The following is a 15,536-nucleotide window of genomic DNA, read 5'->3' as shown; positions in this document are numbered from 1 at the left end:
GGGGAAAAAAGTAATTGGAAACGTTGAGCGCTGTTCATGTCAGGAGCTGTTGTAAATTAAGACGAGTGTCCGATGCAACAATGGTTCCCAACCTTTTCTTGTCTGACTCACAACCGTATCGGATGAACTGATGAGTATCTTCCATCAGCACCAGCTTTCATATTCTGATGAATGGATCGCAAACGGACAGTTATTTAACAATGCTAATTCTCTAACAGTCGCTACAGTTACAATAATCGTTTCATACAATTCATAGGTAATCGGTTGTTCAAGTCTGCATTCATAAACAGGGGTTTCCCTGCCTATCTGACGTGCACTTTTGTATTATTGGCTGTCACATTTGTTTAAAGCGCTGACAAAACCGCAAAGCCTTTTCCGCTAACGCCAGAACGATTGTTCCTTTAATCAAATCTTTGTAACTTAAGCCTATTTTTTAAGCGCCGGTACTTGACAGATCATTTTAGAAAACAGAAAATCGAGTGAAGCTGTAGATTCGACAAACACTGACTCCTGATCCAGCGGCATCTCATTACTCACTTCCAGCCAATGTTGGAAATAATAGGACGGTTAGCTCATCTCCGAGCCCTCGTTCTGAACCGCAGGGCTTTGGCTTTGCCATCAGCAATATATAACTGTTTGAATGACACAAAACCAATACTATTTTCAAGTCCGGTGCCCTTTTGTCCTTTTCTGTCATGTTTGTTTGTCATTACTTTTAGCTAAATATTCCAACTGTTATCACTTTAAGCTAACTTTGTCACCTATTATTACTTCTAGTTAACTATTTCAACAGTTATCCATAACTTTTAGCTAACTTTGTCAACTGTTAATTTAAGCTAACGATTTTAAGTTATTCATCACTTTTAGCGAACTATTTCAACTTTGATCCAATAGCAAATGATTTTTGTCAATAAGGCTCTTAATAGCTAACTGTTTCTGTAAAGCTGTAATCTATTACCTTTAGCTTACTACCAGCTGTCATTCATTACTTTAAGCTAACTATTTTAACAGATCTTTTCTTTTTGCAAACATTCATCACTTTCAGCCAACAATTTTATCTGTTTATTTATGCTTTAAGCTAACAATTTCTGCGGCTCAGTGACGGGGAGCCGTTGCTCTACAAGCACCATTTTCACATACTGATAAGATGAATGTGAGAGTTGTGAATATCATTTTCAAGGTCTCCTGTGATGTGTGGTCCACCGGTAATGTAATTACAAACATGAGATGGCCTTAAGATTACACTTTAATGTGTGCACTAGATCCCTGTTGCCGAGATTCTCTCCATGGTTTCACAAAGAAACAGCATCTCAGCTTTGACTGAAAGATTTACAAATCCTCCCGGAGCACTAAATGTGAGAGCACAAGGCTTCGGAGACCAAGAATGACTAAATTAATAACACAATAAAACGCCATTTATCACCTCTAGTCTTTTCAAGGAGAATAACGGTAATACTAAGCTGTTAGATCAGCGCTGAAAATGTCAGCCAAGGTCCATTAGTGTGCCCTCATGTACTGTAATGCACTCCATGCTCTCTATAACACCTGTTCAAAGCTGGATGGTTTCCATATCTGTCTCACTGGTGCTTACAGTGCTTTTCAGTTCACACACTATCATTATTTTCTTTTTCTCCTTTGTCTTTTGTGCTCTCTTTCTCTATAATTTTCATACATTTCACCAGCGTTCACTCCCAGTTATGTGCTTTCATTTGATTTAACTCTGGAGTTCTCAGTCTTTAAGCTGGTAAATCGTACATCAAAGAGCAGCCGAGAGAGGGGAAATAATTAAACTGGAAACACAAAGCAGATTACGGTGGATTGAATGAACACAGTCGGTTTGACAATAAACTGACTGCTAGAGAAAGTTATACACAGGTGAATTACACGGCAAACACAAGCAGCGCAACGTCCAGCAATAATGAATCCAATTTCCCGTCTAAACACAGCTCAGGTTGTAAATGTTAACACTCCCAATGCAAATATGCAAAGATTTCCACCTTGATGACAAACAGATGAAACAGCTGGCACTCACACAACGGAGACTAAACAAATTTATGTTTTTACATTTAGGTAATAATTTCCTGCTGGAAAAGAGGAAGAATAACAGCACGCCACCGAAGCCTCGGCTGAGCAGCGGAGAGCAGCGAGTCCCACACACCCGAGACGATATTGCTATTAAACAAAACGACATAGGAGCTTTTTGCTGAGGAGGAATCATATCTTGCTGAAGCGTTCCAAATGGTCTTGGATCATTCAGTCTGGCCTCTTAGTTTTCATCATGTTCAATCGAGGCCAAAACACACACTCCATTTGTCATCATCCCTCTTCGGAAGTGTGTTTTTGGAACAGGATGTTTTGCTCATCTCACGGTTTCGTAATTTATGCTTAATGGATATGAATGTGTGTTTCCTCCCTTTCTGTCTGCGTGTTGACTCACTGTCTTGTCTTTGGAGGGACCACCATTATCAACTTTCTTTTAATGGATATGGATGTGTGTCTGTATGTAGGGCAAGTGACCGTGCGCACGCATTTGTCTTCATCTCACCGTCTTGTACTCCTTCCATGTTCTCTGGAAGTCCACACTGCCGTCCTCTCGGCGCTGGATGACCGTCCATCCACCACCGGCTGTTTCCATGTTGCAATACACCTACACAATTGAAAAAGGAGGGTGGGAAAACACATGTATGAAGGTAATGGATCACTAATAGCACCCATAGGTCTTTGGTCAGGATTCAGTAGATGTAATTCAACTGGAAACTAAGCTTCCAACATTCAGCGGGACTCTCAGCGGCATTAACAAACAATGAAGGGTCAATCATTTGGTTTCAGACACTCCTTTTCCCGGCTTTCATGATGAATCATCTCTGGGAATGCGACGTATCTGTGTCCTCCTCAAACTCAATCAGCGTCCCCTTATCCCTCACCAGCTCCCCAGAGATGTTCCTCATCAGACGGCCTCGATCCGGCGGGATCAAAGTGGAGGTCCTGGGTGTAATGTGGCCCTTAACCTTGGACCTCAGCGTGTGTAAGCTGATAATGCAAGGCTGGTTGCTCTATCTGCAGTGTTGCTCTTTGTTTTGAGGAGGAGACCCCCGGGTGGAGTGGAGAAGGTCTCGCACCTCAGCCGGCCCACACAGCTGAACACACATGAACACAGCCTGGGTATAATTAAGGAAGTACCCTTGACAGAATCATTTTCCCTCTAGACCGGCTCATCATTCATGCTGGACATGCACAAATGCACACACGTACAAACACTGCTGACTTTTAAAGTTGATACGATATAAAAATGTCTTTTTGGCAATATAATCAGTACAGTACACTGTGTTTTTTTTGTACCAACTGACGATGTCATTAGTTGTATTTTTACTCTGCGTGCGCTGGCTCTAAAAATAGTCTAACAAGCATAGTTGACCAGCTATGGGGTTTGGTTGCATTGTCCCATTTCTGACTTGAGGTAAACCTAAGCTACTTCCTGATTCCATGTTGGTCAATGTCGCAACTGAAATTGTGGGGAAACCCGAGGAGTGCTGAGGGAAAGATCCCAGGTCCAAATGTATGTGATGTAAGACAGCTAACACTAGCCAGACCTTCCTTCTTTGAGCTTCCGACAACTCAGCCAAACCAGTTTTCAATTTTAAGTTGTGACATGTTGTGGTCTGGTTAGGTTAAGGCACAAAAAACACTCGGTTGGGGTTAGGATAACATCACGTTTTGCTTTGGTTGCCACAAACACGGCTGAAAATTGTTCCGAGGTCTCTTAAAAAGTATACAGCGGTTTCACGCTTACAAATACTGATATTACAAAAATATCCAGGCTACCTAGCTTCCACTCGGAAAGCGAGACCTTGTTAGCTACGCTAAGCTTAGCTACTCACTTCCTGAGTGGAATATAAACTTATCTCAACATTTAGTCCTCCTAAACGCTGAATGTTAGTAATGAGAGGTTTGATTTCACAAAATCCTCTTTTGAAGAATGGAAAAAGCCGCAAATGCCACTGATATAGTTTCCTTCAGATCTTTGCTATTAGCCCAGCAGCACCAAGGTTGAGTTTGAGAGACGGTAATCAACACACATTAACCTTCTTCTAATCTCCAAACTTTTTAAAATCATCACTCCCATTAATCAGGATCATGTAAGCATAGCGTTTCAGGTTGAGAACACACACACATACATGCACACACTCACACACACAACTGTCACCATCCTCAGCGTCTTGTGTCACGTCCAGTTTCACACTTCACCCCCTCACAAAGCTGCCAAGAGTATTTTCAGCTCTTAATATTCCTGCAGCAGCTAGCACCCATCATTCACACTCATCAGTCCAGCGGTGGCTCTGGGTCTTTTTTCGCTCACTCAAAGAAAACGCACCAAAGCCTGTAAACCCACTATGATATAAGAGCGGCCTAGAAGTGATGAAATGGCAGCTATTTTCACATTACAGTGAAGTGCTGGCTGTAAGAGTTTGCGGCTTCATACCTTTTTGGTCTCCTGAGGGTTGATCTGGATGGTGTAGACTCCGTTCTTATGGATGCCGGCCTGGTAGAGGTCGGCGCAGTCGCGGAACTTCTTCTCTTCATCCATGACCTTTGTGCTATTGGGCACAACTGTGGGAATGGAAGAGATAATGGAAACTGTGACAATCTTTGAAGACAAATCAAACACAGGCAAAGCTACTTGCAGCTCTGGAGCATATTACAAGTTGTGATCTTCATTTCTTAGAATCCAGAAGCTCTATAGATAGACAGATATCTGCATGTGAATGAAGAGTCTGTTCAAGAAGGTATCAGGAGCTTTTCTGTTTGTAGTCCCATCGGATATCATGACAACAATTTAGCTTTTTATTAGATTTTTTTAAATGAGTCATCTCTAAACCCATTGGCTTTGTTCCAAGTTGCTAATTTCACTTTCAACAATAGCAGAACAGAGAAAGTCTGGTGCTGGATATCAATCCATGTGCTGTCTACACCGGCGACTAGCCCCCAAGAAATTTGCCATCGCCCCCAGAGGCTAAATTCGGATCAGATGATAGCTGATCTGTAGCTCTTACGTAAAAGGAATAGTTTGGTATTTTGGGAAGTATGCTTTTTCACTGCTTGCTAAGAGTAAGATAAGAAGATTAATACAGCTCTGTGTATAAGTTAAGTTTGAAACTGGGGCGAGGAGGTTATTAGCTTAGCTTAGCTTAGCAGAAAGACTGGAAGTAGGGTGAAACAGCTAGTTTGGCTGCCTCCAGAGTCCAAAAAATATGACTTCCAGCACACTTTTTATCTAATGTGTTTTACTTGTACACAAAGAGAAATTTCAGAAGCAACAAGTTGTGGTTTTACTAAAAGTTTCTTAGCTAAGTTAATAACCTCCCGCCTCAAGCTTAAGTTCATTAGCGCACTGTGATGGGAGTGGTTTCAACCTCGTCTAGTACAAAAATGTCAAACTATGACGATGCCAGTGAAAATTCATGTAGTGTGTAGTGTGTGTGTGTTGCTATCTGCAACAGTCTTTTTGATATTTGAGGCACCAAAGTCCAAAAAAGAAAGTTTTAAACGGCCCACACCACATTTTGTTGCCACATATGCCAGCTGTCTGTCAGAAACATGAGAGGCACAAATCTGGACTTGGACTGACAGGATGCCAGAGTTCAGGTGTTGGTGCTACAATATGTTGTGATGAACGAAGGGACCAAATAAACACCTGATACACCAGACACAGACACAATAGCGCTGTAAAAAAAAAAAAAAAAGTCCACGCTGTTAAGAATTGTTACCCTTTAAACAACCTCTTGTGTCAGACAAGTATGGAAATCATCAGTTCTATAATGTTTTACGAAATCAGAAATTGCAAACAAACCCTTAACAGGTCACTTTATCATATTTTGGGTCTGTGCATCTCAGAGGAGGAAATATAAAAGGGGTCTGAGGCAGAAGCTGATTGGTGAGGTCTCACTGTGAGTATCTTGTAACAGCCAGATAAAATCTGAGGGCGGCTAACTTATTAGCAAAAGAAAAGTAGTTCATCGCCTGGATGATCTCCAAACTCCGAGGAGAAGGCCCTCAGACTTTTGACAGACCAGCTGCATCCATTTCCATCTGTAGATAATTATGGCGGCACTATTTTGAAACCAAGCAAGGGGCTAAGGACAAAATACTACAAGCTATAAATTTCAAGTTCCTGTTATAACAAGTGGTTTATATTTACCTTCCGAGCCCTTGTTATATTGATGGAAATTCCTTCCGTTTTTCCTTTTTTTTCTCCTCTCTCAGCTTTCTTCCTCCCTTTTCTCCTCCCATACAAGGGGGTTCATCTCAGTTTTCACACCATTGTTTTTTATTGTTGAGTCAAAGAAGATGTCAGGGAAAAGTGAAATGTGTCAGCGATCTTTAGCCTTCGCTTTGATCCCACCCCTAACTTCCCCGGTGGAAGCAGTCTGCTTATTTGGGTGTACTATCTGAGCATTTTGACAAAGTATTGAGTGTCAGCGACAAGAATCTCCTGCTGCGACAGGTTGACAGAGCGGGCCCTCGCACTCCAGACTCTAATACAACAAAGAGCCGCCCTGTCAGGCGGTAATTTACCCCAAGCCGGCAGACAGCGGGGCACATTGTAGAGGCCAGGGAGATCATTGTCAGAGGGGAACTTTCTGGTATTCGATCTGTAACTGTGTGGACGATTATTTCACAATCGCCCTCGAGATCTCCCCCGGTGGAAGAAGAGTGGCTGCCGCGGGACTCGATGCTACAGTTAAGGAGCGGCTCCCCTTGAACAGCTTGCTGCCCAGCTCTACAAATATTATTTATGTCCTAATATTTATTTACAGAAAAATATTTTGTGGTTCAGTGGGGACTCATATTCAGTAGGGGGTTCATGTGAAAAGATCAGCAGGGCTTGGGTGTTTGCATAAATCAGTACCCTTGCCAAATGAGCCCAAATAGTCGAACTAAAGAGAGTGAATAATGGCGCTAAATGGACTGCCACAGACATCACAGCTCCCATGTGAATATAATCAGTCTTTAAATGCCACTCAGAGTTTAAGTGATTCCATACTAAATCCAATGAATTTCTCTGGTGTATTCATATACGGAGGATGCAAAGCGCTATAAAATAATAGCAGTTCATTCCCACAGTACATTTTACAACAATGATGTGTAGGCTGCTTAACATCTGAGGAGGATTATGGCTGCTGTGCGAAACATTTCTGGGCAATGTGTCCCAAGACTGAGATTCAAACTATGGCCTAACTCTTTTTTCTTTAACATACTGCTGGGTAAAGATCAGACTGTCTGCACTATACATTTTGTAGGAATCGCATGACTTGCTTATTATGTTTTTTAACAACTTATCGAGGAATATATAAGGGAAATATATCCGTAGAACTGCTCCTTGTAATTCACACATTACAGTTTTATTGTAGTATTTCAGCAACTCAGTGCACTTAATTGAGTCCACCTCACATCAAAATGTGTTTTTCTTCTTGTAGATAATGTATGTGAAGAGCTGTTTTCACATTTATTGGTGAAATTTTCTCTGACGCTCACTAGAAAATCTGATTTTAAGAGGCGGGCCTATGAGCATGATTTGTGACATCACAAATAGTTTGGCAGCCAATCCTGGTCCAATGTTTAGCAGACACACACTGAGAACGGACTTCACAGTGAAGTGAGATATATTCTGGAAGTTTTAGGAAGAAGAAGAATAGACGATAAAGTTGACTTTACCATAAAAAAGTTAGGAAACCCTATTGTATTGTTTATTAGATAATTAGTATGTATAATTACTACACTGTATGCAGTAATTATACTTTTTCTGCAACAACTGTCTGTCACACATTAGAAAACTCTGTTGTATACCTTCATATTGTGTGGAGGGGATCTTTAATGTGTTTAAATTGACTAAACTGAGGCAGCTGAGGAAAATCTTGTTTTGTACACTATAAATCTGACTGAGGAAACCTTTTACCTCAAAACTACCAAGTAAAGTAGACCAATCACTTGAAGTTGTTAAGTAGCTTGTACAACTTAAATTTAAGAGTCTACTTTACTTGGTCATTATGAGGTAATCCATTTCCTGACTTGTTTAAACCAAAAGTCAACTTTCAAAATTTACACTGTAAACTCAAGCAAACATCCCATCGTCCTTCCAGTAAAAACAACAAAACATTTCCTGGGTCTGATAAAAACGAAAGTCACCAGTCACTGTTAGTGAGCAAATACACTTCTTTTAAACATAACTGACAAAGCAGACTAGAAAACATAGAGTATTCATGTAGTGTAGGAGATTTTCACTCTTGCAATCCTACTGTATATTATCTATACACAGAGCTGTAGCCACACCAGCTAAATGCAATAAATTAACTCACCAACTCTGACTGCGATCTACTGCCTTAATAAATGGCTTTAAAACATATTGCTCCATTTAAGACTTGTGTGCAAAAGCTGCGTATAATGAAATAGTCCTGTTCCCTCAGTGAAAATAAATGCGAATGGTACCCATTACTTTTAAGGAAGGTCGCTGAGGTGACTCCCAATAACTGCACACTTAACAAGGTCTTTGCAACAATAGGTGTCAACTCATTCTGCTGGTCAGTGAAGCATAAAAATAATCATGTGCAGCACTTAAAACTTTTGGTCTGGATTGTGAAGGGACGTCTAATGAAGTGGTTTACCACACTGTCGTGTCGGGGTGTTATAACACGCAAATGCCTTTTTTTTCTTTAAAGCTTTCCATGGAAGGTTGAAATAATTTCACTCTGAGTAAGCAGCTGTAAAAGTGATGAATATCGTTCATTTTGTGGGATGAACATTGTAAAATGTAATCATATTTGGCAGCAAGCTTTTTTTTGGATTGTTCCAAATCTTGGGTCAATTACTGCTAATAACAGCGCAAGGCTCATTGCACCCTAATGAGGTTTGGGTAATGATTACAACCTAAACAAGAGCTCCACTGCTGCATCTGGCCACATCAAAAAATCAACTCAACTAGTGCGCAGCAAAGGTTGAAAACTCACTGAAACTTTAATTGTAGGAAAAGCAGTACTTGGACAAATGGAAAAAAATGCACATTAAAGGATAAGCTCACCTAAAAGATGAAAATTCAGTCATTATCCACTCACGATGGAAAGTTGGGTGAAGTCCGCTAAACATTTCTGGAGCTTGGAAGCAAATCATTGTGGCAGCATTCACTTGAGCAGTTGAAGCAGCTGGGGAATTGTTTTAAAACATTAAAAAAAACAACCGGAAATATCATAAAATGGATCTATACACCTCGTCCGGTGAAATGCAGAAGTCTCCAGAAGCCCGGCGATCCAATATTGACTCGAAGAGACATTATTTAAACCCTTGATGAGCTTGTAAGCTAACACTTTTAGCTCAGCAGCTGGGGAAGACTTCGGCTTTGAAAAGGATGTAAATAATGTTTTCAAATCAATTTGGGATTTCGGGCTTCTGGAAACTTGGATTACACTGGACGAACTGTATGGAGACATTTTATGTTTGTTTTACTGTTTTAAAACAAGCCCCAGTCTACTTCAGTTGTTTAGGAGGATGCTGTTAAGCTGTGAAGCTTCAAAAATGATTCGTGGACTATGAACAGTCACCGGACTTTCCATCAGCATGGGGGTGAGTAGACAATGACTAAATTTTCCTTGTTGGGTGAACTTTTCCTTTAATGGAGCTTTAGTGATAAATCTCCCCTTTCCAAGTATTTTCATCTTCCCAAAGTGGATTTGAGTCCGGGAAAGGCTCAGCTTCCAAAACAACGCCTAATGCAGGCAGACGCCACTCCATGGCATGACATGCTAACCCTTTCCTCAAATAAAAACACTAATCCATTTCCCAAACAAACAGAAGCCCTCCCCTCAACATAGCAAAAAAGAGGCTCCGCTGCTTCTGTGGAAAACAGGGGCAGTGCGTCAGACAATCAGTGAGATCTACCTTCTCCTTCACCTCCTCTGGACAGGGCTTCCCCCAGGAGCTATTACAGTTTGACTTATTCGGGCTGGGGTGAAGAAAGGGGGAGACCTCTGACCTGCACGCCCGCGTCAACCTTCAACACTGCCATGGAAGAGGAAAGGACCAACCACAGAGCAGCAGCGGCCACGTTTCATTTCTATCGCCTCTCATTAAGGCACCCACCAATCACAGACAGGGGGGGATGGGCTGTGATACCCTGCTCTACTGACCCCACAGTCACAAAACAGGCATAAGATAAAGATAATTTGGCAGATTATGAGGCAAGTCGCATCAGGACAAACTCAGATCTCAACAAGAAGAATTCAGAGATGATACATGAAGACCAGACAGGCCTACATGGTCTTAAAAGACCTCTGGTAATTAAATGTAACACACACGAATCCAGACTAAACAGTCGGAGAGCAAGCAGAGGCCGGCGTGACCTTTTGCTGCACGCAACATTAAAATCAGCATGATAAATACAAAGCATGTGTTAATCATGTGCAGTAGTTATCCACTCATGATTCCTACATCCCTTCATACCCCTGTTGTTTCCTGTCAGGTGGGAAACTTCTGGGAAGCTCTATGAGGGTCACGGGGCGTCTCCGCAGGAAATCCACAACCAATCCCCTGACACAGACGTTGCTCTCAAATCTCCTGTGACCAATGGGATTTAAGGCCGATGTTAGGATCAAGTGGGTTTGGTTGTTCAAATGGCTGAGAAAGGGGTAAATGAGTTCACTAAGTTGGACCGAACAGGAGAGGTTGCATTGCTGTCGGGTCAAACGCAGGGCCAAAAGGGAAATCCCTGGTCTCGTATTAACCGGGGGGAGAAGCTCTGAGGAATAAAGTAAGCCTATTACTTCATAGCCAGAGTCATGTTTGACATCTCAACGAAGCCGTGTGCACAGACTTTATAAAGTTAAAGCGTGAAAAGTGATTGTTGGGGGAAAAAAAGAGCACCATGCTGCTTTATGAGAGGCACCAAAGCTCTTTAACAGGAGCACACCGGGTTACAATAAGAACCGTGTTTCTCTCTTCATGCTGCTCTCAATGATGCAGAATTTAATAGCCTGTGCATCCCTGTGTCTCTCGGTATGGGGCAAGGTTTATACAAGTGGTGTCATCATAATTTCATGAGGATTGTGAACTCAAAAAAGCTGCAGCTGTAACATCTGACCAGAGGAAGTAAGTAATCCAAAACAAGTTGAGTGGAGCGCCTCGCTGTTTAAGCGTCACGCAGCCAATCCACAAACTTTTGTTCTGCACATTGTGGTTTGGCACGGGTCAGCAGGCATTTTCTTGGGTGAGGGTCAACCCTGTTTGGGATGGACAATATTTGGAGCAAGGAATAACCAACCAAAGGATGACTGACTGACGTGTTTTCCTCCCCTGAAACATAACATAAACTTTTCTTCGCCTGGTTGGACCAAGCCAGCGCACGGAGGATGTTCTTGATTTTGCTTCATGGTTTCTAAGTGAATCAGGAGTAAATGTTTACAGCCATGCTACAGCTCTGTGAGGCTGACCTCAGCTCACAATGACAATGCCAACATGCTAGAAAACAGTGTTGTTTAGAAAATGTTTATCTTCTTCACCACCTTTGGAAATGGGGTTAGCAGGCTTAGCATTTCCTGATAAACACTTTGCACAGTACAGCTGGAGCTGAAGGGATTTGAAATTAAAAATTTGATTTGATAATGGCACTAAGTGAAATGGGATCAAAAAAGTTCACCCTTAGGGCGACATCAATATTTTTGCAGTTCCCCAAATGGCCACCTGAGGCCCCAAAAGTGAGTCAAGCCCCATACACCCCTGTATACAAATGCTAAACTGTACAGCAGAAATAAACATGTTCACAGCTTGGTACGAAAAAAGGTTTTAGGTCTCTACAGAGGGGCGAAGAGCCAAAACATTTTTTTATCCCGTTGGAATTGTGCTATTAATTAGCCTACACATATATTTGTCAATGTAAAGATCATTTTCAATGCAAGACAGTCAATGTTGTTAAAGTATAAGATTGTGAAAGTACGTAATTAGAAAGACTACACACCCAACTGTCGTGTAAGCTACGTCGTCTCATTTACACTCACAGAAAACCTTGTAGAGCCAGTCCCGTTTATTAGCTAGCTGACAAAACAAACTCCCCTTTCCCATAACTGCATCTGTCAATACGCACGGTCTTCTTACTTTTTTTTTTATATACAACTCACTCGTTTACATTATATCACGGCTAAAAGTTATGTATAACTAAGAGTGTGGCTGATTTGAGTGACAGCTAGCTGCTAGCTGTCTAGCTAGCTTTCAGCAAACAGCCTCAACTCCACCCAGGCTCCACTTCCTTGCCACCACAATGAGTTTCAAAATGGATTTTGTGAAACCCATGGGGGACATCACAGAGAGTACCATTATGTTTTTTTTATGGTCTATGAGTCTATGTCTCAATCTAATAGTTGCGGAGACATTTCACTCAAAACCACAAATGTCAACCCCATGGTGATGCTGAAAGAAAAGTCAGGGGGTCATCAGAGTCAGGAAGCTCCATCTGATGGGGACCAGGAATTTCTGTGCAGAATTAGTTCACAGTCCATTTAACAGATGTCAGATCAACAGACGCACTGACTCTGGAGCCATATCACTAGCATAGCCAAACATACAACAGCTATAACGGCAATGTACCTACACCTAAAGACTTGCAGTTGGTAAATCACAGTCTATGTCCTTATTGTCTGTGATTTCTTGGCACTTCGTTCAACTTTCAAACACAGCCTTGCTTGTGGTTGTCATCATCTAAATCATTCCTGGTATCTCACTGATTGGTCCAACAATATATTGTCAAAGCTATCAGACCTAGTTATACATTTGCTTCAACTCCTAATAGGTTGTGACTTTCTGCTTCTCCATCATCAGCACCATACACATGCCAGAGGGTGCGCTCTTATGTGATAGCTATTGTGTAAATCTTTGATTTGCTGAAACAGTTCCAAGCCTCTCAGGATGTAAGATGTAATTCCAGTGTGCTTACCTCCATCTTTGGAGCAGAGGTTGAGCAGGTTATGGACGGTGTCCATCATCTCCTGCTGCTGTCTCTGCAGGGCCGTGCTGTTTCCCGTGGCCCGGCTCAGCTGGGCTTCGAGTTCTCTGATCACCCCGCTCTGACTCCCCACCAGGGTCTGGAGACTCCCCTTTTCCTGCTTCAGCGTCTCCAGCTCTTCACGGTGTCGCACCTCCATTTCCAACATCTTCTGCTCCAGGAGGCTGAGGAACAGGAGAAAAGGTCAGGAAGAGTTTGTTATGGAGGATGGAGAAGTTGTTAATGATTGTCATTCCCTCAAGGCATCCAAAACTGCTGGACTGTGTTTTGTTTTCACAGATTAAATGGATTGAATATTGTTTTCCAATTTTCGTTATGATGTTGACCATTGAGTGAGCCTACTGCTTATGTAATGTGTAACTTCTTCACTGAGTAAGGGCTAGCAGAATAAATCTAAATTAATAAATTCCTCCACTTTCTGACATTTTTACGTCCTGCTGTTGGACACTGACGGACACGGCGAGTAATCACAACGTGTTCCCTTCACTTCAAAACTATTTCTCTGTGAGCAATATGGGAACACAAACACGAAAAGCTCCCGTGAGACCGAAATAAAAATAATGATGTCTGTAGGTCTGGTTGCTATGTGTTCCCCGAACAACATATGCTTCATCATGCTCATTGTAAACTCATCTGAGGTAAATGACTAAGCCCTTTCAGTTTAAACATTACCGCCGTACAATCTAATGCCTGGAAGATGATATAAGCTGACATCGAATTTATTAGCTAATCATGTTTCCCTCCAGCTTCGATAAAAGACGTCAAAATTGCTGAAGCTTGTGGAGATTGCCCTCAGAAATCCATCTCCGTAAGCCTCCACAATAACTTGTAAGTCTGAATCACCGGAGACTACGCTTTAAAACGGTGTTCTTTTTTTCTCAAAGTGATTGCATGGAGTCCCAATGGATACTGCAATAAGAGATGTGAACCAAACCCATTTAAAAACTACATCATCAAGACAATCCCAGAGGACCAATCACCGATTCGGAGACATGAAAATGTATCCAAAAGCCACATTTTAATCGCCTGATTTTGCAACAAAAGCTCAGTGGTCCAGCGTGGAAAGCGTATAGCCCCGTGGATTTGAGGCTGATTTACTGAACATCCCAGAAAATACGAGCTTCCTTTTATGCTCTTGTGTACACAACTGGCTCTGGAAAAATGGTCAGTGAGAGATGGTAGCAAGCTTTTTGATTTTGTTTACACAATCCCGCAGAGAACGGCAGGACTTAGAGTGAAAACCGTTTCTGCACGGACAGGATCATCTTTATTTTCTTCAGTCTGGCTTTGTCCAATTTGCCGCAGTATGGATGTTTTCATGAATATGTGTTTTCTTTTGTTTGCTTTAAGTCTTGTCTGTTTACCTGTTCTTGTCATGCAGCTTGCTGATCTCGTTGGTCTGGACCATTAACTCTTTCTCCAACTTGTTAGTGGAAAGGGAATTTTCCAGCAGCTGGATCTCGAGCCTGGATGTCTGATTCAGAACCTGCCGTGATAAGGAACACAGATATACAGCATAAAAACGTAAAAAAGACTATATCATGCCTCTTAAACACCATGTAAGCTGCAGTAATGAAAGCTAATACCATGCACCAAACTCTGCAGAGAAGCCAAAAACTGAGGGCAGTATTTATGGCTTCCGAGACAATGGAGGAAAAAAAAAACACTCCTCATATAAACCATCAACTTTGTTTTCATTTTGTCAAGTGTTCACCCACACATGGTAACACTTAGGAGATATTCATCTCTGCTATGATTATCTTTTTTCTTCTTTGCAAACAGTTATCTTTTTTAGTGCTCTAGCAAAAATGACCCACCGCTAACTTCACAACTTTCCATCACCTCCTCCTCCTCAAACTCCTTCATTTAAACACTAAAAAGGAAGCCGGGCCAAACAACTCAAAGGAGGGGAAAGGCATTTATATAGCATCGGTATTGTCCTTGGCCAGTCCTCTGTAACCTTTCTGAGGCAGTTGAACATGGAACAGTTGGGTTAATGGAGCATAGGATGAATGCTCTCAGTGCATGAGAAAGAGAAAGACATAAAAAAGAGTGGGGCACATTTACATTTTAAGGGTTTGAGAACATTAGCGTGAGTGTGTTTAAAGAGGCGTTACCTGTGTCTCGACGTCAGTTAGCTTGCGTGTCTGTTCCGCCGTCTGAGAAAGAAGGTTGGTGCCCATTTCCAACATAGCTGCCGTGTGGTTGTGGACGGCGCTCTGCTGCAGTTGAGCCATCTCTGTCTTCATGCTCTCTTTGATGTAGTTCTCGATCTGCACCAAGGAAACCATCGCAGAAAAACTGATTAGACATAGAAGTTGAGAGATAGTGAGGCTGCTATTGAGTGATAAGATTTAAAAACAACAAATATCATGCATCCTTTGAAACACAATTTTTCAGTTTGCTTTCAGATTAGTGTTCAAAGCCAAGACATTGTAACTCAGATGCCATATTAGCATGTGATACAACCAAGTGTAAACCTACAGTGACATCACAA

The 15,536-nt window shown here is 41.8% G+C and overlaps 1 protein-coding gene across 2 annotated transcripts in view; it reads right to left on the bottom strand.

The window, feature by feature from the left end:
- angpt1 (angiopoietin 1) overlaps positions 1-15,536 on the bottom strand; it is a 62,939-nt gene that overhangs the window by 22,360 nt on the left and 25,043 nt on the right. For both annotated transcript variants that reach the window (XM_084379917.1, XM_084379918.1), the window contains exons 2-6: positions 15,157-15,312; positions 14,404-14,525; positions 12,971-13,203; positions 4,481-4,608; positions 2,546-2,647 (exon numbers count right to left, since the gene is read on the bottom strand). In XM_084379917.1, coding sequence (XP_084236043.1) covers positions 2,546-2,647; positions 4,481-4,608; positions 12,971-13,203; positions 14,404-14,525; positions 15,157-15,312 — 741 coding nt within the window. The remainder of the gene's footprint in view (positions 1-2,545; positions 2,648-4,480; positions 4,609-12,970; positions 13,204-14,403; positions 14,526-15,156; positions 15,313-15,536) is intronic.

Source organism: Pagrus pagrus (genome assembly GCF_965226575.1).
Source record: "Pagrus pagrus genome assembly, chromosome: 17".
Taxonomy (NCBI): domain Eukaryota; kingdom Metazoa; phylum Chordata; class Actinopteri; order Spariformes; family Sparidae; genus Pagrus; species Pagrus pagrus.
This window is presented reverse-complemented; position numbering and strand designations above follow the sequence as displayed.